This window comes from Taudactylus pleione, unplaced genomic scaffold (assembly GCF_031769625.1).
Source record: "Taudactylus pleione unplaced genomic scaffold, aTauple2 ptg000113l, whole genome shotgun sequence".
Classification (NCBI taxonomy): domain Eukaryota; kingdom Metazoa; phylum Chordata; class Amphibia; order Anura; family Myobatrachidae; genus Taudactylus; species Taudactylus pleione.
The window spans coordinates 11389727-11412500 of NW_028284515.1; the positions used below are offsets into that span (position 1 = coordinate 11389727).

General features: G+C 42.8%; 2 protein-coding genes across 4 annotated transcripts in view; one reads left to right on the forward strand and one right to left on the reverse strand.

Annotated features, from left to right (window-relative positions):
* Positions 1 to 22774, forward strand: part of BRF1 (BRF1 general transcription factor IIIB subunit) — a 328507-nt gene that overhangs the window by 149347 nt on the left and 156386 nt on the right. The window contains exon 6 of the mRNA XM_088471247.1: positions 21602 to 21751. Within this exon, the coding sequence (XP_088327373.1) occupies positions 21602 to 21751 (150 nt within the window). The remainder of the gene's footprint in view (positions 1 to 21601; positions 21752 to 22774) is intronic.
* BTBD6 (BTB domain containing 6) lies at positions 619 to 5832 on the reverse strand. 3 transcript variants are annotated; one of them, XM_088471246.1, is made up of 5 exons: positions 5770 to 5832; positions 4314 to 4587; positions 2613 to 2703; positions 2392 to 2510; positions 619 to 2044 (listed from the first exon to the last, which is right to left on the reverse strand). In XM_088471246.1, exons 2-5 carry the CDS (start codon positions 4508 to 4510, stop codon positions 1012 to 1014), a joined length of 1440 nt encoding a protein of 479 aa, XP_088327372.1. In that variant the 5' UTR covers positions 4511 to 4587; positions 5770 to 5832; the 3' UTR covers positions 619 to 1011. The 3 variants fall into 3 exon arrangements, with proteins under 3 accessions (XP_088327372.1, XP_088327371.1, XP_088327370.1); XM_088471245.1 differs by lacking the exon at positions 5770 to 5832 and adding an exon at positions 4815 to 5204; XM_088471244.1 differs by lacking the exon at positions 5770 to 5832 and having other exon boundaries at positions 4314 to 5206.

Genomic DNA, 22774 nt, shown 5'->3' on the forward strand with positions numbered 1-22774 from the left:
GCCTTATATAAGTGGTGTAAGCATTAACATATTTTTCTGATGGCCTATATCCGGCTGTGCCTAGTACTCAGGTAACTATATATTCATTGGCATATACACCTATTAGTATCCACACATGCTGTGATTTTTTTCATGGTCAGTGTGGTCATTTTGGATTACGTCTCCCTACATTGACACACACGATTGCTTGTGCCAATTAAAATGCGCGGAAACATCGTAGGTAATGTCCGTGTGCAACATTACATGCAGTCTATAACCAATGGAAAACATCCTGCAATAGATTTATAAACCGATACATTTGTTTGTGCCAGAAATTACCTATCCCAGCCACTGAGATGTACTATCAGGATGCTATGGCACATTTATAAGGAATATGTATAATATACAGTCTCAACCTACTACAGTGTCTGGACTAATACCAGGTTTTAGAGTTGACCTGGGTAAATCACTTCTAATAATGCAAGTCTAGGTGATATTTGTATAGATATACATATACAAAATACTATTGATTTTCATATGGTCTATTTAACACAGAGAATGTGTTTTTTAATTGTTCCAACCCAATGAAACAGTCATGCATTTGAATACTTTAGAACAAATGACAAAGATAAACCAGAATTCCATATAAGTAAAAATCTTTTATGCAACATATTTAATTGCTGCTTCTTGTTGAGCAAGCTGCATTTTACCAAGTTATATACAAAATAAATGCACATTGTGTGCCGATTTCTCTAACCTTCTCTCTGCATGTTGCAGTTTTAATAATTCAAATAGTTTAAAAATAAATAAAATAAGATTAAACTCTAAAAGCATTCCTTCAGTTGGAGATTTGGCAGCCTCTTTGTTACATTCCATACTGATGTACAGTTTAAAATAAAAATGTTCCCTTCACCCCTTTTCAATGTGTGGCAAGAACAACTGGAGGCAAAGGGAGAAGCCTTTGTGTTGTAAGCCACTCTAGAAAAAGAGGCGCGTCGGTGTGCTTTAGCAGTAGTGGAAAAGTGAAACGCGTCATGCATAAAAGATAAGCTCAGGAATTTGTCCCCCTTGCACCCCAGTCCCGTTGGTACTGTCCGATGAGCACTGAAACTGGAAAGTCACCTTCCCACACTGCACTTCTGTCATACCCTCCTGCCCAAAGTAACTCAGTTCATTGCCATCCAAGATGGCGCTGACGTTGTAAAATGTGTCCTGTTCAACTTGCACAGGGTGCTCAAACCATACAGAGAAAGTGTTACTTGAGCCGTCGGAAATAAATTTAGTCAGGTTTTGGGCAAGGACGACCCCTTGCCTTTTAAGTTCTATTTTAACACTATATTCTGCTTTGCCACAGCTCGATCCATATAGCCCAAGTCCTGCAATAAATATCCTTTTGTCAACTGCAAACTGGATGCTGTCACAGCGACCGCGATACCTCCACTGGTTACTCCGATAGGCCGAAGACTGAAATCTGTGGCATCTCTGAGGCACAAGACCTTTTCTTTTAACAAGCGGGAACTCTAGCTGCGGTTTATTAGCAGCTGTATACCACAAGAATATGCTGCGCGTCTCCTCCAAGGTCAAAATGTCTGACTGGGCAGCACCATCGGCAAATTCCTCTAGGGTCATGGTTGGAATCCGTACCAAGTATAACGCCTTCCCTAGTATATTCCTTTTATTTGCAGGCGTCACTGGTAGCCCTTGTCTTTTGCACTCTGCCTCCGCCCAGTTCAATACAGCCTGAAAAACAACATCTTCCTTAGTGTTCAGCGTTTCCCTCGTCACAATAATCTCCAGAGTCGGTAAGTCAATCTCGCAGAAGCCCTCTGACTTGAGTGCTAGTTCCGCCTGGGCGTCTATAACCTCCCAGCAACGCAAAGTCAGTTCTGGCTCTTCAAAAAGTCGGCTCTGAGAAAGCAATACACATGCGTTCTTTGCCTCTAAGCTCGTCTCCAGGAAATTAACACAGGCCTTTGCCAGTGCGGGGACAATATACTTCTTGGCAGCATAGAGAGTTGCAAGCACGGTGTCTGCTTCCAGGTCAATCTCGTCACTGTACAAGTACCTGCAGAAAGATGATAGTAGTAAGACTAGAACGTCTTGATAACATATATACAAACCACAGTAAAACCTAAGACTTTTTTCTTTTCCTGCCAGGAAAATATTCTCAACTCTGTAAAAGTCCATTCACCCCATCTCAATTTCTGGTTTACAGACAAATCTTGTGTTCTTCATAGACAACACAAAGCACTTGTGGTTTTTGAGAACACCCATTCTAGTAACCATTTTAAGACTTCAGATGGAGAAGGAGCCATTAATGCCGCTTAGGAGATGCATATTTTATAAGCTTTTATAATCACTGCAGTATTTTCTATTTTTTTTTTCTCTTCCAATTCTTTAATGACCACTTACTTTAAAAGGATTAAAAAAGCAGCAGGTTCCACGTCTGGGATATGGATTTCAGATTTGACCTCCGCTAGATCTCCATAAAACATGGCGTAAAACACTGAGCTGCCAACAGCCAAAATATACTGTAAAGGAAAATCCATCTCTTAGTGTGCAAAATCAACCCAAAAAAACATAAAAATAAATAAAATTCTCGGTTTTAAGAGGAATATTTTATGTTGGCATACCTTATGAGCGGGGACTTTCTTCGAGGCCCCAGCGGGACCCACAATAAAGTGAACATCAGCCATCAGTTCGTTATTGAACATCAGTGCGTTCCTAAAAGAATGAAATAAACATATTTCTGTTTTTAAATGTATATAAAACTACCAATGTATAAACCAAAACTACAATGACCTAATAAACCCAAACTACAAAGCATCCAATCCAAATACAAGTGGTCTGCTCGTTAAATGCTAGAATTAGGTATAATGCATTGTTTTCATAAGTGTGTGTGTAAAAGGATTCTGATCATTTGAACAGTCTTTGTAACGTGTTTTTGTCTCTAATGGCAAAGTGGTCAATTCACCATTTTTTATAGCACTTTATCTGCAATACGTTTTTTGCCAAGACTGTCAGTCTTGAACTGATTTTTATCTGGGTTAATCATGTTAATCTTGGGATTTTCCTGTGGATTCATAGAAATTCTCCCTGCCTTTATCTCTAGATTACTGGATACACAAGCTAGAAGTACAGTTTTGCCTGAAAAGCTTTTATTTTGTTTACTGTCAATTCTTACACACAAACAATATGAAATAATCAGATGATAGCAGTGGGAAGAGGAACTCAGATGTAGATTATTTACAAACAGCAATAACCTATCAAGTCAGTGGTTTACATTTTTATTTTTTTTTGTATTCTAATTAAAACAAAGTATCTGCACTTGCTTTTAGAAAGCATTAGTAGTGGTTGTACTCGTGTGTTTATCATCATTAGATGTGCTGTACTTAGGAGCTACGTGTTACAGGCATCTACAAATAATGTAGCCCGTTGTCTTCTGCAGCCTATGTACAGTGCAATCATTTATAATGGTAACGCGCAACGTGTCTGACTGGTTGCTCTGGTTGTCAGTTAATGTTTGTCATGCCATCAGTGAGAAAATCCCTTCATTTAATTCTCTGTATCAGCATCAAAGCGAATGCCCGTCATACAGCACCTGTGACTCGGACCCCCCAAGTGATGCTATCTCTAAGAACCAGAGTGTGAGACCAGCTTTCAGTAGGCAGATCTCTGCTTGCATGTTTGACCCCAGTGCTGTTTTGGTTGGTCCTGACAGCCCTGCAGTGAGGAAAACCCCTATCTATATCCCATTGCTCAGACCTTGTCCTCTTCTTGCTGATGCTCCTTGCAGATTATCTATGGCTCACTGCATGCTCAGCCTGCTAACTCAGTGCAGCCATAAAGGCGAGGACTCTGAGGGTGGGGGATGCCTGGTAGCTTAATGTGTGCAGAATATGCATATGTATATTATCTATACTGTCCATCCAGGACTTGTGTGCCATACTTGCATTGACATTACCACTATTGCATCTATTTTCTCCAGTCTCTCTTGATTGCCCTTTACATTGGCAGGGTCTGATTGTGACATATCTTGTAATATAATTTGGAAGACGGTACATGATAATATATGGACTTTGGATCAATGATAAAATAGTATTATGAGCCCAGGGTTTAGCTGTGGTACCAACATAGTTCATGAGTGGAGAAGCTGCCAATATGTAGTGGCAGGTGGTTGTGCCATACAACCTGGATCAACCATTACTATGATGTGGAACTGTAGTGTACCTTTCCCCCTCCTGGATGTGTTACCCCTGTGACTGCAGTGTTAAAGCCCCCCGTGTGCCCTGAGCAGCGCCACGGGCTGGCTGCAGGGGGCGCTGTGCGCTCACCTCTCCCGCAGGGTCGGGTGGCAGGACTGCCAGTTGCTGCTCTCGATGTTGTTGTTATTGAGGTTCTGGAGCTGCGGAGGTGGGGGGGCGCTCTGCTGGATCTGGAGTGCGTTCTTCTTGGCGTTGGCGGCCGCAGCGTTATTACTGTTGGCGATATTGGTGTGGTTGGCGCTGACAGGGTAAAGCTCCGCAGCCATCTTCCTCTTCAGGGCCAGGGGCACTGTCTCACAGCATGCTGGCACCTTGCCGTGCTTTTTAGACTTCTTTAAGGTCTCTGGAAGCAGAAGAAAGAAAGTCAAACACTTCATGATCCTGCCATGCAGGCAGCCTGGCTCTAGTGGCATGGGCGAGGGAGGGCAGCGGGAGCAGCTCCTCTGCGGGCATCAGGCAGGGAGAGTGGGATTAATTTCCAAAGTCAGCGATTAATCCGTCCATCAGCAATGAGTACCATGCAGTTATGTAATCACTGGGACATCAATGCAATCCAGAGAGGGCACCCACCAGCTGCAGCATCAGCGATGCAATAAGTAGCCTGGTTACCAGCTGCTCCAGGGGCGATCCAGGGCTCCTGCAGAAGTTACTTGCATGCACTCTATCCCCTTGCAGTGGGCACCTTGCTGTGCACTCATCATGGGCAGGCTGAAGCTGGCAGTGCCGGCTCACCAGCTGCCACTGCTGCTGCTTTTGTGTGCGCTGGCATATTGCATGGCACAGGAACGGGGCAGCCTCCTCCCCCCGGTGTGTGTGTTGCTGCTGGCTCAGTACGTGTTGAAGTGGAGAGGAATGGGCCAGGCTTCAGCTCAAATAGCAAGCAGAGGCTGCCCACGTCAAGGCCACGGGAGCCAATGGCAGCGGAGAGTCCTTTGCCATTCACAGCAGCAGCCTTTGCACCAACAAGCCCCTGTGTGCAGAAGCTTAGCCTGGGAGAAGGGTGGGCGGGCTCCCCCTCCTCCTCCTCCCTCCATCAGACAATATGTCATTCTTCTGCACTCCCACCCAAATCCCCTGCTCTGCAATATACAAATGCACAGGGCAACCCCAGAGGCGAGGGCATCGGTTTATTTGTTGTTGTTTTGGAGAACTGCACTTGAATCTTTTTTTTTTGTATATAATATAGTCTTGTGGGTGCAGGACAGCAGTGATCAGCCTGGCAAAGCAGCATAATGCATCTAAGAAAGTTATAACCCAAAGTGCTGGTAACATCAGTGCAGGGATTGCAGCGTAGGCGCTTAGCAGGGAAGCCCCCACTTCCCATCTATCTCACACACACACACACACATCTGGGGGCACCAGCAGAAGGAGCTGAGCTGGGATCGTTTGCAACTCCCGCACGGCTTGGTGCAATCAGGAGGCAAAGCACTAGCATTGCATATTGTCAGTTCCTAGATCTCTCAATTGTACCCTAATGCAGCAACATTGTAGCACTAGCATTAAATAGACCGTGCTTTCAGCGTACCTTAATGCAGCAATATTGTATCATTGCACGTAGACCGTGCCCAGATCTCTCCGTGTACCTTAGCTGGGAGGCCTCCTGCCTGTCCGTTCACACGGCCGCGAAACTTTGCACAATAGAAGAGTCGTCCGGAGATTGTGAAGCCATGATCCTGGAGGAGGCGGTCTCCAGGCTTGCTATTCCTTCCTTCACTGCTCACATCTGGGAACTGGGGTGGGCACTTCGCTCTTGCGGACACTGGGTGGCGCTAGCACGAGCTGCACCCGGCTTTCCCAGTTTTCATGAAAAAAAGTTTTATATCACATTGTTCTAAATTACACATCCTCGTCTTTCGTAGGTTAGATGTGACACTGATGTTATGAAACGTTGTTTTTTTTTATCATTTACATGAACAAAAATAAGATTTACAACCAAGGAAAACAAATCCACACTATAGTTTACAATACCTGAAAGCATAAACTTTTGCCAGTTTGGGGTCCATTCAAGTTAGGGCGATGTGCTGTTACAAAATCGCCCGGAAGTTACCCCTATAATGTGTATTTTAATTCGCTGCCCTATAGGAGGGCTTATTAAAACATTGAGGCTACAGGTTTTGTGCGCACTGCGCATCATTAGTACATGTGCTAGAATGAGCAGTTGTGCATTGCTCCTAATTGCTAGAATGAGCAGTTGTGCATTGCTCCTAATTGCATTGACCTGTATGAAGGCATTTTTAGGTTTATTACATTACACAATGCCATGTTAATCTTTGTTGTAGTGATAGTACTTTTCCTTAATTTTTGGCTCCTAACCTAGTACAGGTTGAGTCTCCCATATCCAAAATGCTTGGGACCAGGGGTATTTTGGATATCTGAATATTCCGTAGTTTGGAATAATTGCATACTATAATGAAATATATTGGGAATGGGACCCAAATCAAAGCACAGGATGCATTTATGATTTATATACACCTAATACACACAGCCAGCAGGTAATTTTATAAAATATTTTCAATAATTTTGTGGCTCAAACAAAGCTTGTGTACATACATAAAATTCATTTATGTTTCATATACACCTTATACACACAGCTTGAAGGTAATTTTATACAATATTTTTAATAATGTTGTGCCTTAAACAAAGTTTGTGTACATTGAACCATCAAAAATCAAAGGTTTCATCATCTCAGTCATGCTAAAAAATCTCCGTATTTCGGAATATTCCGTATTTCGGAATATTTGGATATGGGAGACTCAACCTGTAGTATAAAAAGCAAATGTACATGGCAATGTAATGGGTGCATTGTCTATGCAAATGAATGCAAGATGGCACCATTCACATGTACGTAGAAAGTGATACATATTGATTTACAATTTTATTATTTGTAAATTGTTAACTTTGTGGAGGGACTGAAAATAATTTTTGCTCAAATTGAAAATAAATGAAGTTGAAATTAATGACCTATTCCAAATTATGTGGGGTTTATATGTAAATCTCTTCCATTGGGCTTGTTGGGCAGTTGCCCAAGGGCCCAAAGCTTGTAGGGGCCCACCAACCCGCCCCCCTACAACCGCGAGTACTCATATTAGTCTACAGACCAGTCAGACAGAGTCTCGTTGCATGTGTGGGAGGTCTGATGGGCATGCAGGAGGGTTTCATTGTATTGACCATTTAAATTTTTTTTCCCGTGAATGGGTGGGTAGGGGCCCCAGTGAATTGATTTGCCCAGGGCCCACACTGCTGTTAAGACAACCCTGATAAATGTAACCTTTCTCTATGATCATTTGTGTGATCTGACAGGCAGGTGTCAGACTCCCTTTACAGCTTTCATGTCCAGTCCGCTGAGTTACTGTCGTCCTCTTCTCAGGTATCCTGGAGCTATACATCAGTTTATAGGGGAGAAGTATCAAACCTTGGAGAGAGAGAGAGAAAATGGAGGAGTTGCCCATAGCAACCTATCAGCTTCTGTCATTTAGCACAGTATATGAAATCACAGAAGTTAGTTTCTATGGCCAAATTCTTAATTTTATCTATTTCAAAAGATTGATGCGCATCCCCCTAATTGCGAACGTTCCCCACTTCTATTTACGCCAATTTGCCCATTCAGACATTATAATTTAATAGCGTGTGATGTGTTGTCGAAATGCTCGTACCGGAACCAAAATATTTCTCATTTTACCTCACACCCATAGGGGTATGCAGGAAATTAATATAATTCTCTACACACCACTGAAAAATGAATTGCTCTATTAGCATGTGAAAATGGCTATATGTTTCCATAGAATTAGGTGACACCTGCAAACATCTTTGTATAAATATCTAACAAAAACTTTGCCTTATTTAATCATTTTGTTATTCACAAACACATTGGAGAGTTTACTAAAACTCCTGAGAATTTTTGTAAAATCTATTTCGCTAATCGCATACCCATGTGTTGCCGTATGCATCGTAGGCTGCCATTTTCTGACCTGATCAAGCTACTTACTAGGCTTCATGATCATAAATATAAATATTGGGTGACGGCACAAAACTGCCAATTCCTTTTGTGTAAAGATAATTTGAACACTTTAAACAACTAGTTTTTTCACCATTATTCTAACCGCATTTATAGCGTATGCTAATAGAGGTTAAATAGCCATTTAGAAAGGACTTACTTTTTATTTAAATACTAATTACTGTAGCAGCAGAAGTACCACCATTTCAAGGAGCGCTGTGGTTATGGGGCGCTGGAGGTGAGATCGGCTTGGTAATGCCAATCCGTGAGCTGACTGTTTTCCACTGCTCTTCTTGGCAGTTACCGAGGTTGGCGCACAGGCAGCGATGTTCCCTTTGGGCTTTCAGTTCCAGAACAGTTCAATTCCAGACTAGGCTTCAATACGCAAGTGCCGGCCCCACACATGCTGTGCGTAGTGTAGCGGGTGCTTCTATAGGATCAGTCTGCATCGCCAGGACCCATACCAATTTGTGGGAAGTGGCCGTCATTGCACACCCCTATTGTAGTGTTTACATTAATAAACACGACATTAAGGATGTGCATATATCTGCCATTTTGCCTGAGGTCTTTTGTGCCTTAGTATTAATGGGTCTCCTGCTGCTCAATATTAGTAACGGTAAGCTTATGAGAGATTTTATTGGAGCATAATACATATTTATTTATTCAGTTCTGGAGATGAAAAAATGACTATTCATGTTCCTACCTTGGATTAATGTATGGATTGTGAGAAATAAAACTGTCCACTTCATTAAATCATGTGTTAGGCTAGTGCTTCTAAAATAAAGTCCTTGGGGCACACTAATACACCGGAGCTAAAACCCAGGTTATTGCAGGGTTAACCCGGGCAGCTCCTTGATGTAAAAGGGGTGAGGGTTGGATCGCCAGGTCGAGTGACCTTGCAATCCAGCCCAGGTAAATAGCAGGGTTTAACACAGGAGTAACCCGTGAAAACCTGCTGTGTGTACGGCGCACTCTGGGTCTTGATGACCTGCAGTGCGCTGCAAGCCGGCCGATTGGTCCGGCTTCAGTGGCGCTTGGAGATTACGTCATCTCCAAGCGTCCACTTTCAAGCCGGAAAAGCCGGGTCTATGCAGACCCGACTGCGGTGTGAGCGGCGCCGACTCGGGAATTAGCCGGTGGCGACTCGGGAATATCCAGAGTCGCCACCGGCTAAATTCCGGATCTGATCCGGATAGGAACCCTGTTCCAACTCCAGGTCAGACCCGGAATTTTGGTGGAAAAGGGGTATAACAGAAAATGTTTTCCAGGTCTCCTCACAAAATCACAAATTACATAATTGGAACATACCTGTGGGTATTTTTAAATGTGTCCGTCCGTAATGAATACATCTGAGCTCCCAGCAAAGTGATCTGGAAAACATGCTCTGTTAGTGTGTCCCGAGGACTGGATTTGAGAAGCACTGCATTAGGCTGTTTAGATGGCTTGTGGACTATAATTGGAGACCCATCAGTTCCACTATAAATCCGGACATGGGTGTATATTTTACAAGGTTTGACCTCAAAATTTAAAGCATCATTATTATGAAATGCAAAACAAGCTGGGTTTTGTACTTAATTTTAATGCTGCTTTAAATATTTGAATTTAAACCCGCCAAGAAGTGTAGTTTTTATCATAAATATTCCTCCATGGCGTCATTGATGTTCCTCTACCATTATGTTGTAATCCCATTGCCCAATTCTCCTTTACTTTGAAGTCTGCCCTGACATTTTCTGTGGACCTGATTGATTTGGTTTGTGAGGTTCCTTTTCCCGATTAGCAGGGTTGTTTTTGACTGTATCCTTACATTTAACTTCTTAATACAACTATATTCTTAGGTGCCAACAGACATTCACTCATCTCTCTGTTTAATACTCGAGGCTGAGGCTTTGTCCATCCATTGCTCAGCACGTCTCCAGACGCTATGAGTTACTGTAAGCTTGCAACCCCAGCAACTGAACTTCTGCAGTCTCCTATGGAGCTTAGAAAAGTGATTCACAGTGATCTGTATAAAGGGTGTGCAGGGGAGGGGGGGGGGACACGGGGAGAAGAACCTCTCTGTTCCACAACTACAAGGAATATGATCGCCATTGGCATGCAGTTTGCAACCATCACTTACACCTGCAGTTGCGGGGAGTCTGCAGGTTGATCAATGGTGGACAATTATACAACACTAGTTAAAGTGGAGTCTTAGGGGGATATTCAATTAGGCCTCGAAAACTCTGAATCGGCGATGACGTAATTTTCACCTATTTCAATTATCCCCGTATTCAATTTCAAAGACTTTTTGCAGGTTCGAAAAGTCTTTGAAAAAAAATGGGGATAACCTTTTACCATGTTTTACATGGCAAAAAAAAAGTTCAGAATTGGGGTTTAGGGGTGCAGGCTTAAAAAAAATAGCCTGAACCCCTGGGAATTACCCCTAAAAACGAAGTATGTAAAAAAAATAGGGACACCTCAAAAAAATTAGTTTAATTTTGGGGTAAAAAAAAAAGAAAAGGGGGAACAGTGTTTAAAAATAGCCCAATAGGGTCAGGGGTATTCTGTTTATATGCGTCAGGTGTTTTCTAGAATAGGCTATTAGCGGCAGGTGCATTTTTGCAGAATTTAAAAAAAAATTAGTTTAGGGACTTAAAAATATGCTAGTACCCATTTTCATGTACCCCAAATTTGATGGGACCACTTTTTAAAACGAAAAAAAAAACCTAAGTGCTCTTCTACATCACTTCTTTAATGTCGAGAAAAAAACACCTGCCGCAGCTATTTAAAAATGCAGAACACATTATGCAGGGCTAAACGGGGGTACCCACAGTGATCCCCCATGTCTGGATATCATTAGGGGGATCCCTGGATGAATTCCCAATAATTCCCCTATTTTTCCTGAGACTTACCTTTCCGCAGGCTCCAGATTGTATACGGGGATAAAGCTGGCACGCGCCCAATACTTTATCCCCAGAAAAGCTCTGATGTGGAGCAAAAAGTCCAGCACGGACCTTTCGCTCCCTAATTGAATATGGGCCTTAGACAGTAATGTGGGAATGAAAAATAAATCCGATAGTATATTCTGATAAGTGTTTCCGCCACCTGTATGCCTTGCTAGCATTATATTTGTGAAATGCTAATTATTGTAGCAGTGTGTGTGCTATGTAGGAAGGGCAGTACTAACTTGGCGCACCTATTTACCAGATTGTAAAACATCAATTATCCCAATTGGAATAGGAAGATTATGAATTTCTTTCTACAGTCTGTTGAATGTGGACTACAGCAAAATGGTTATTCCAAAACTGATGTTTAAATGATTTGGCAAAAACGGAGAGACAGATTGTCTATATTATTACTATCAAAGGGTTTGCAAACCCTAATGTGTTTGCAATCATGTGTAATCGACAGCACTGTGGGATTTATGTTCCTATTATATTTTTACTCGCATCATATTGTGGAGAACTGCAGGCTTTTTGCAGGTCCGGATAATACCTCCAGTGCTAGAGGGACTGCGATGAATTCTAAGCGGGCCCCCACTACTGACAAGACTCAGTGTAGCATAAATATTTCATCCAATATAAGTCTTCCACCCAGCACAGATCCCCACAGTGCTGTTGCAGTTCAGTAGCTTTGATAATCCTATCATGGTGCGCAATGGCTTCAATACTCCTCTCTGCATAAATAGGTCAATTAAAAGACAAAAAAATATGGCAAGGCCTGATAAGAACCAAGATGAGCGAGATATCACACAGATCTGCCTTGTGTTATTGTGCATTCTGTAAAAGTGACAGCTATGAAGGGAAGAGTGTAGAAGGAACTAGATCAATAGAATAAGAATGCTTGTGGAGACTGGGTAACTTTTAAATGTTTATTTACTTTCTGAATGTTCTGCCTAAGCAGCCAAAATTCATAACGTTCTAAAAATAAGGCAAATGTAATAAGTTTATTTTATTAATGGAAGTGCAAATGCCATCATTTACCAAGTGTATTAGCTGTAACCCTACAGTTTATTGTTGTAGCAGAGATGATCTGGATGAATACCTTTTATTATGTTAAAGATTGGTGGTTATTCCCCCCCCTCTACTGGGGACACTGCTTAGGGGGACCACTACATAGGGGCACTGCATAGGGGTACTGTATAAGAGGCACTACTGGGAGCGCTGCATAGAGGGACCACTACTGGGGGAAGGGGGGGGGGGTCTTTAATCATTCTGGCTGTATTTATTTGCCTGCTGCATTCGTGTATTTTAGTGATAGAGGTGTGTGTGTGTGTGTCTGTGTCAGTCAGTGTGTGTGTATCCCATCATAAGCTGAGTTGTATATTTTACTGTAGTGGTCCTAATCCTGTGTAAGCTGTTCCGATCTACATATATATATATATATATATATATATATTTATATGTGGCTAGATGTTTTTTCATTGGTTCGGTAAGCAATGTTTTGGAAACCCCCTTTCAAAATCCTGCGTTTGCCACTGAAGTGGGTGAGCCATGTAGGTCCAGCCTCTGCCTCACTTGATCTATGAGACGCTCTTTGTCATAGACATTTAGCAACCATGTAAGTGAGGCAACAGCGTCTCTACCTGTGTAACAGGAAATCCAAATCACATTCTGAAATAAAGAGTAATGTAATGTGCTCTTACCATGGTTCCTCTGCTCTGACTCCTGCACAGCAGGTATCTAACAGCGTCTGTAAGCATCTACAGATCATCCATCACATCATTGTTCTTCTAGAGTTGCTACTTGAAGGGAGAGGGTGTAATGTAAACATGACTTCACCTGGACAATGATCTTACTGAGCAGGTAGTGACATTTTTGGTAACTCGACATTTTTCTTGATCATAAACGCTTACTGGCAGTCAACAATTTTTACTGATGATATTAATATGAAAATGTTTTCATAAAGTAAAAAGAATGACCACTGATAGAGGACAAGTGGTCTCTGTTATAGGGAATACAGGGGCCTATTTACCATTGGTGGACAGTGATGCATAATGAAGTACTGGCACAGTTTACTATGCTCACCTTAGTGAAAATTCTTCTTGCCTGTCGATCGATCACCGGCAGCTCAATGTTGCCGGTGAAAAGGAATGTGAGTTTTTCGAGGTCCACAAATGTGCAAAGGTTTTTAGCCTTACTGGGATCCAAAGATGCTTAGATGGCCCCCATTGCTGGGTATAGTTAATGTCATCTCAGAATGACATTACCTAGTGTTGAAAACATATGCTTTCATCTCTTTTTTTGCTCAGTAAATTGCGCTAAGCGGACGTCCCCAGAGAGGTACTGTATATGGAGACAGCGGTAAACGGCAGTCCTAGAAAATACCCCTGTGATTTCTCTTTGGTTTACCTCCTGGTAAGTTGTGAGGAGCTAAGGTAGGCTCTTTGGTGAAAACACAGCAGAAAGGGCTCATTCCGCTTCATAGATAGACCCCCATAGTCCAATATTACAGGTCCGATGATGTTGTATATATAGGTGACTAGTGTCAGTAAGATGTCGTTAAATTGACAGCTCTTTACAACCATGATATTTAATTTGGCTTTGGGCTGTGAGGAGCCTGACTCCTCAGCAAATGATGATGCTCGCTAGCATCCTGTAAGCACAATGAAGTTCACAGTGCAGCCCGAATAAGATTTCCTCTGCTCATTCGTGCAGTGCCTGACAAAACAGGGCCGCTGCCTTGTGCAGGAAACTTTCAAAAACCCTCTGCTCTACTCCTATATTTGGCTACTCCGTCCATGGAGGATGTGACCTGAAAGTCACTTTCACCCCCCCCAAGAACTTTGTAGATGACTTGTTTTATAGCAAAGTGGTGTAACAGAAACGTTCTCTTGATAATTCTGCCATGTGTTTGCTCACTGTTTTAGCTGATAACAGACTCATCAGTGTATATTCTATTGGTGAGGTGGAGAACATCATTTAAAATATACATTCTTAGCAGTTCTTTGTTAAAGGAAAAAGGGGCGGGCTGGGCTGCATGTCCTAATTTAAACATAATAAGGGTGCTATCATGCTGAGACCTGTAGTTCCAATGCAGAAAAAATGGGGGGAGTGCAGATGCACACTCTAAGCACTAAGAATACTAAATATCAAACTATATATAATAAACTATCATATAACATGGGTTTCTATTGAGGTTCTTAGTACATGTTTGGCCAAAGATGTTTGCCCACCTACCACATCACAGTGACCTCATCAAGTGGGTCCCTAACATCCCTAATACTGACACATTGTATAAATGTATCTAGGACTTACCTGTAATAGTGCCCATTACATGTGTGTACTGCCATGCACAGGACCCATACTAATTATAATCACCTGGGGCAGGTAGGAGGCGTGCTAGCCGAGGAGAAGGGGTCTCACCTTCAAGTGTACCTTATATACACACATACATAGGAAAAGGGGGGGGGGCTGGGCTGTACATCCTAATTTAAACATGTTGCTACCATGCTGAGACCTGTAGTAGTTCTAATTCATAAAAAGGGGGGGGGGGGTGCAGATGCACTCTTAAGCACTAAGAATACTAGCACCTCAATAGAAACCCTTGTTAATTGATAGTTTGTTATTTATGTTTTGATATTTAGGGCTAAATTTACTAAACCCCGACGGTTTGGTGGCAGTTTGAAGGTGGGTTCTATTCTGTTCTAAACACCGGGGGTTTGAAGGCGGGTTCTATTCTGTTCTAAACCCCGGGGGTTTGGTGGAGGGTTCTATTCTGTTCTAAACCCCGGGGGTTTGGTGGAGGGTTCTATTCTGTTCTAAACCCCGGGAGTTTGGTGGCGGTTTGAAGGCGGGTTCTATTCTGTTCTAAACCCCGACGGTTTGGTGGAGGGTTCTATTCTGTTCTAAACCCCGGGGGTGTGGTGGCGGTTTGAAGGCGTGTTCTATTCTGTTCTAAACCCCGGGGGTTTGGTGGCGGTTTGAAGGCGGGTTCTATTCTGTTCTAAACCCCGGGGGTTTGCTGGCGGTTTTGCAGCGGTTTCTAAATGACAGCCCTGTTCTATTCTATTCTAAAATGTGCTTTGACTGCGGTTTGGCGGCCGTTTGGCTATCTGCAGATTTACAAAGGCCAAAACCACTGCAAAGCTGCTGTCAAAACATATTTTAGAATAGAATAGAACAGGGCTGTCATTTAGATACCGCTGCAAAACCGCCACCAAACCCCGGGGGTTTAGAACAGAATAGAACCCGCCGTCAAACTGCCGCTTAGTAAATTTTGCCCTCAGTATTCTTAGTGCTTAGAGTGTGCATCTGCATCCCCCCTTTTTCTGCATCATCTCTTTGTTAAACACAGAAAAAACTTTAGTTTTTTCATGCCCAACTTATGCCCTTTCAAAATCTACACAGACTACAGTTTTAAATTGTGTTATTACTTCATTTAGTAATACACTGAGCACTTATTTAGTACAAAACCTATATGCACATAAATAAGAGTGCTAAACACTATAATAAGTAATATTTAAGACTTTTGCTGGGTGTACACCCGAGTGACCCAGCAGACAGAGGGCCAGTTGACCATTCCGCATACACACTTACCAATCAGCTGCTTGATATGTCTGGCCTGCCATCACAACTGGGTGGTGGTGGGGGGGGGCATTTAAATTTGCTTGTCTATTTGTGATGTCTTCAGCGGTTCCTGCAGCCCGTGTAACTGGTCGGTCAGTGGGCCACCCGTAAACACCGATAGATACGCACCATATATCTCAAGATATACCGCATCGGCTATGCTGCATGGCCACCATGATATATCTGAGAACAATGTACTTTACAGATATATTGTGTTACACACGAGCCAACGCACAAAGCAACATATCATTCGTCGGCTGTAGGAATTATATATCGCATAGTGTGTTCCGAGTCTTACAAATACAAACATGTATAAATTAATTAAACATGCTAAATAAGACATACTCAATCCCCCCCCTCCTCAGCACCAGATTCTAATATATCAGTTGTTTCCCACACCACTTATACTGAAACTGTTTCATGTCACTGTACAGTATGTTATGTATTTTTACACAACACTTTAGTAATATGTTGGTGCTTTATAATTGCAGTATCGAGTTTCCTATGTAATATGTTGGCGTTTCATTTTAGTCCTTTTTTAAAAATTAAAATGACAAATGGGCGTGTGCTTTTGCCTTTACTTGGGGTTCGTACTCATTTCTACATGTCTCTTAAATTCGTAAGTTAGCCAAGGTGGCATGTTTAGTGCTAGTGGGTTATGACCTCACACATAGGCCAACAGCAGTTATTTTCCAAACAGGGTTAATAAATTGCCTGATAATGATCCTGTCTGGATCAGGCATTGCAGTCATTTTTCGGACATACATGCTGAAATACTGGGACAAGTGCCTTGATATTCCACTATGAGCATTTAGCTGGATCTGAATGGAGTTCTTTGTCCTGTTATCTGTAGAATGGGGAGAACAGCTCAAAATGTCTTTGCTTTTAAAGGCAGGGTTTCATTATTTTTTTTGCAGGGTTTACTGTCCATTGCATTGTAAACAATCGTTCTTTGCACGGTGTTATTGGTTTATTGCCGTTCCCTGAGGTCATGAAAGTGAGGAGACCGCTGAGATCTCCTTATTTAAATATAAGTAGCTTTAGTGCAGTGGGAGAAATACATGCCTTAGCTTTCCAAGTTTTGATTTTTGTGGGTTTTTTAGGTGCTTTTTCAAATGGAGCTTCTCCTGAGACTTTATAAAGCAATAATGATTATATGATTGTGATGGGAGTATTCGCATCGGACTAAGATAACAAGATATTGTAACTCTCCCATTCAGTGTGTATTCTTGAAAGTCGTCTTCTTGTTTACAAATAGGACTTTGCCTTTGCTTTATGTGAGTGATATGACCACTCCTAGACTGCTGAGTAACTTGCAGGTAATTGATCATACTTTTGGAGTCTGAACTGTTATTATTTTTAACATATAACGACAATATAATCCATTACACTTTACAATTGGGAGCAATACAGTAACAAAACAAGACTGGGTAACAACAGCCAGAGGTAAGAGTGCCAAGCTTGCAATGTAGATGATATTATGAGTTTAATACATGAGGCTAAAGCTGGCCATACACTACAACTTTCATCCAACTAAAACAGTGCTTCATACACCTAACCAACTTCTTCATCAAAATAGCCAACTTCTCTCCAACTTGTGATGACACAGTATATATATATATTAAAAAAAACACACTTGTATTTCTATTTAATAAAACAAGTCTTTATTCCATTTTGTTTATGGTGAACCACAGGTCCCAGAATGGTCTGGCTGCAAGGGCAGGCTGTCAGCCTGGGCTGGTGGAGCCATAGAGGGGGTCCCTGCAGCATGAGGGTCCTTCCACCATTCCTCCAACCAGCCCCAATAATGGAGGTAGAGTAGGAAAATAAGGGATGTAGTCATCATTCCGACAGTCAAAATACTGACAGCTTCCCGACAGATTGCGGAGATAAGTATTTTGGTCAGGGGGAGACTTTGGGTTAGGCAGCGGGACAGGAGGGTTAGTGTTAGGCTGCAGCATAGGAGGGTTAGGGTTAGGCTGTGGGAGGGGAGGGTTAGTGTTAGGCTGTGGGAGGGGAGGGTTAGTGTTAGGCTGTGGGACAGGAGGGTTAGGCTGTGGGAGGGGAGGGTTAGGGTTAGGCTGTGGGAGGGGATGGTTAGTGTCAGGCTGTGGGAGGGGAGGGTTTGTGTCAGGCTGTGGGAGGGGAGGGTTAGTGTTAGGCTGCGGGACAGGAGGGTTAGTGTTAGGCTGCGGGACAGGAGGGTTAGGGTTAGGCTGCGGGACAGGAGGGTTAGGGTTAGGCTGCGGGACAGGAGGGTTAGGGTTAGGCTGTGGGAGAGGAGGGTTAGTGTCAGGCTGTGGGAGGGGAGGGTTAGTGTTAGGCTGTGGGACAGGAGGGTTAGGGTTAGGCTGCGGGACAGGAGAGTTAGGGTTAGGCTGCTGGACAGGAGGGTTAGGCTGTGGGAGGGGAGGGTTAGTGTTAGGCGACGGGAGGGTTAGGCTGTGGGAGGGGAGGGCTAGGCTGTGAGAGGGGAGGGTTAGGCTGTGAGAGGGGAGGGTTAGGCTGTGGCAGGGGAGGGTTAGGCTGTGGCAGGGGAGGGTTAGGGTTAGGCTGTGGCAGGGGAGGGTTAGGGTTATGATACTTAGAGAATTCTGTTGGCACTCTTACCGTCTGCATCCTGACCGTTGGGATCCCGTACCCAACCTGAACTTAAGATAGTTGTTACTTCATCTACAAAATTAAAGGAAGAGCGAGTGTCAGAGGGTGCAGGGAAAGAATCATATCAGATCTAATCAATCTTGTCCTTTTAAAATTGGAATCAAGCTCTTGGGCATTGATGGTAGTCATTGGGCTTTAGTGTAGGAGGGGTGAGGAGAGCGTTATATATATAAAAATGGCATATTTGTTAGTTTGGCTACATCTGCCTTTGTCCTACCTAGGCTGCTGTCATTAAATAAGATGGTGAGTTTTCCATGCATCTTGTATCCACTTAAATGTTGCCCCTTTTTCTTACTAAGCAAGACTTGCTTTTGATGATTGCTGCAATAAGTAAATTCATTTGGGCTAATAAGAGTACTTGCATATCTCTGTTCAAGTTGCAGCGCCTCTAGATTTGGATGGGGTTAATATCCCTGGTTGCAAGGACTACACTTTATTGGGCAATTCTAGATATTTTATGCACTGAATTCTGGAGGGGGTGGGGTTGATGTTTATACTAATATTTCTATTTATCAAGCCTTTAGCCCCTATATTAATTTGGTTATCTTAGAAAATTTTCGTCCTTCAGACCATCCCTCTCCTCTTTGTGACAACCTATTGTTTTATTCGCTCTCGTCTGCACCTCAGTTTCCCAGTCCCTCTTTTTTTTTTCCCCTTAAAATCTGGGTTTTAAAGGAGGCCATTTCTCTAGGTTTATTGAATATCGGTACCCCCAGGGATTATGCTTTACTTTAGAATTTTTAGACCCAATCACTTACTACATCATAAGTATAATCTGTTACAGAAACGATACTACGATACAGGCTAATAAACAATGTGTTTTAGATGGTGATCTACATTGTCGCTCCTTAAATGTTTTTGTGTCATCATTTATATATAAATGTACTCGCCGGAAGATCGATCTAGATGCCCTCATGAGTGGCATGGCAAAATGGAGTACAACTTTACCACATGTAGACTTGAGAGAGATCCTGAGGTCATGTATGAAATTAAACTCTCTGGAAACGAGTTGAGGATGTGACAGTTAATGAAAGTATGGTGTTTATATTGGTGAAACCATCACAAACAGTATACGTCAAAACTTTAATTTGTTATAATGATTTAACCACTTAACTGACATTTTTTCCCCCCCAAAAAGGTCAGAAATTAACTTTTTTTTTAATTAATAAAGTTTGGAATGTATTTTTATATTTTAATAAATAACTCCCTTGTGTCCATAGGTCCCCACTGTAAAAATATTCTCCCACCTACCCATCAGAAATAGTGCCCCCTCCCCCCAAGTGGCAAGAGATACCCAGCATTATCACCTCCACCCTCCTATTGATAATAGATACCAGTGGCAGAGCCTTCACCTCCATTGTCGATGGGCCCCCACTGTTCCGTGACACTCCCCATGTGTCACTGTACAGTAATTTTGAATTTATTTAACCCCCCCCCCCCCATCCCCTACGACCTGGTCAGGTAAAGCACTCCTGGCTACAGTCACATCTCATGCATTAGTGTCAGGCAAGTGGATAAAAGACCATTGCCCTATATAGAGAGTTCTGTGGCCTCTTGTCTGCTCTCCATATGGTCACAGAGTGATCACCTATACTGTTACTAGGTCTATCAATGGAATGGATATGAAGTCTCGGCCGCTGAATAGCCGCCAGTTAATATCCCGACGCCGGCGGCCCGAAGGGAGAAGAACCTGGCGGCGCAGGCAAGCAGACGCAGGTGCCTAACCCTAAACTCCCCCCCCCCCCCCCCAAAAAAAAATCTAACCCTAACCCTGCTACGCTTCCCCGCGGCTAACGTTAAGGCCTCCCCGGACTTAGGGCCTGCTTCAGAGCTGCTCGCTCTGAATCAGGGCCCTCCTACCTTTTTTTTGGAGCGTCCTCATGGACGCTCGCATAGCTGTGGGTTACCACCCACAGCTATAGCGAGCATCCATGATGATGGTCGCGATGGTCTTGACCATCGCGGCCATCGGGCTTGCGACGGAGACCCTGCGGTAGGGTCTAGCTGCCGCAAGCCCTGGAGTGATTTTGGCTCTATCAGAGCCAAAGTCACTCACACTGATATCACTAGTGATGTCAGTGGGGCCGGCTTGAGACGGCATGGGAACCGTCTGGCAGGCACACCCACCAAAGGGGGCGTGCTGTCAATCAACATCGACAGCACGCCCCCTTTGGTGCGAGACCCGGAGCGATGGAGAGCCCGTCGCTCGGCGGGTCTCGCGCATGCGCACGACGGAGCTCCCTCCGTCGTGTGCATGCGCAGTGGGGGAACATCGATCCGCTTGCGAGCGTACTGCCGCTCATGAGCGGGTCTGAATGACTCCCTTAACTCATTCGGGCTTGCGTCCTTCAGCGTTCCGCCGTCGGGATTAAGTCCCTTGCGGCTGCCGGTTTCGTAACCACATCCCATATCAACAAGTTGAGATGTAATAATATACCTATAGAAAAAAAAAATTGAGTTTGGTAAAGTTTTCTCTGTGTATGTTAAAACCCCGAATACCTGCTGCCTAAGCATGTCACTTAATATTTTCCGAGTATGTGTGTATATGTATGTATATATAGATATGTGTGTGTATATATAATATATTATTTTTTTTAATACACACATATATATATATATATATATATATATATATATATATATATATATATATAAAATGTGCAAAGCTGTCATCCAAGCAAGAGGGGGCTACTTTCAAGAATCTAAAATATAAAACATATTTTGATTTGTTTAACACTTTTTTGTGTACAATATAATTCCATATGTATTCTTTCCTAGTTTTGATGTCTTCAGTGTTAATCTACTATGTTGAAAATAATTTAAATAAACAAAAACCATTGAATGAGAAGGTGTGTCCAAACTTTTGACTGGTACTGTATGTATGTGTATGTATATATATATATATATATATATATATATATATATATATATATATATAAATAATTTTTGCATCTTACTGCCTCTAATTCTATGGATTTTTATGCTAATCAGTGATTTATATATAGAATAGTTCAGTAACTTGCATGCACTAATGTTATGTAGCCCGCATAAAGTGCTATGCTTGTTACATTTGGTGGTTTGCCATGTGGCTGTGATAGCCAGTACCATACATGATCAGTGGATGAGATGTTACCCTTATGACATATGCTCTCTTGCAGACCCCTGCCTATACATTCCACGGTTTGCGCACATGCTGGAGTTTGGAGATAAAAACCATGAAGTGTCCATGACTGCTTTGAGACTGGTGCAGAGGATGAAGAGGGATTGGATGCACACAGGAAGACGGCCATCTGGACTCTGCGGTGCCGGTATATTGTGACTTCATACTTTCCCCACGTTACTAATTGGTTGTGCTTCAGGCAATAGCACAAGCTCTTTCTATGGTAGTTGTTCATTGGGAACGCCTTGCTTTTTCTTGAGACTAGGCCCATCAGTTACACAATCATATGTTCTACGTAACGCACATTTTATACCATTCATACACAAACATTTACAAAATAGCCATGTGTGTTTAATTTGGGCTATCAGTGGACCTGTATTGAATCTGCTAAAGGGGTCACACAGACTTTGGGCTCACCTCACCAGTGGATCCTTTGCCAATATAAATGAACAGTTTGAGACTGAAATGTATTATTATTCACACTAATGTATAATAACACACACACATAATACTTGCTTCAAACTAGAATTACCGAAGGCTAGTTGCCCAGGGACCTTTTGAAAATCATCCCGTTGCTAGCATTTTGTTTAATAGAGAATGCAAACTGGTAGGGGGGTATAATGTATTTCTCCCAGTTACTCCCTTGCTCCTGTGATTGGGGTGCTGCACGTTCTAAAATTGTTTGTATCCACTGAAGTTAACCCAGAAGGGCCAATCCAGTGTCCTCTGCTGAGCATAGATTGTACGCTATCACTGGCATGTTTTATGGGTTTTACTTTATTTATTTTTGAGGGGAAGGGGGGGGGGGGGGTTGGGTTAAGTACACTATTCAATTTGCTGTATTTAGAAGTAAATGATCACCTGTAATAACTGTTTCCGGTTACAGACGTATACTACCAGATATTTAACATAGAACTATGTCTAAGGTTGTGTCTATAATGGTGCAGGCTATATGGTGCCCATTGATCAAGGTGGTGCCCCTCGCAACACACCCAGCACCCAGGACAGGTTCACCAGTGTGTCTGTGTTAGTGCCACCCGGAGGGGGCACCAATCTGTCCAACGTTGTGTTCCTTTTGAAAATAGTGCCAGCAACTTGCTATCTTTGCAGATATGCTCCATCGTTTCAAATACATTGCCAGGAAGATTGTGCTGCCAGGTGCAAGAATAGG

Coding starts and splice junctions, on each gene's coding strand:
- BTBD6 (XM_088471244.1), bottom strand. CDS start 4,657: ATGCCACTAGAGCCAGGCTGCCTGCATGGCAGGATCATGAAGTGTTTG. Junction 2,511..2,612: donor AGAAAGTCCCCGCTCATAAG/GTATGCCAACAT, acceptor TTTCCTTTACAG/TATATTTTGGCTGTTGGCAG. Junction 2,045..2,391: donor GCTTTTTTAATCCTTTTAAA/GTAAGTGGTCAT, acceptor ATCTTTCTGCAG/GTACTTGTACAGTGACGAGA.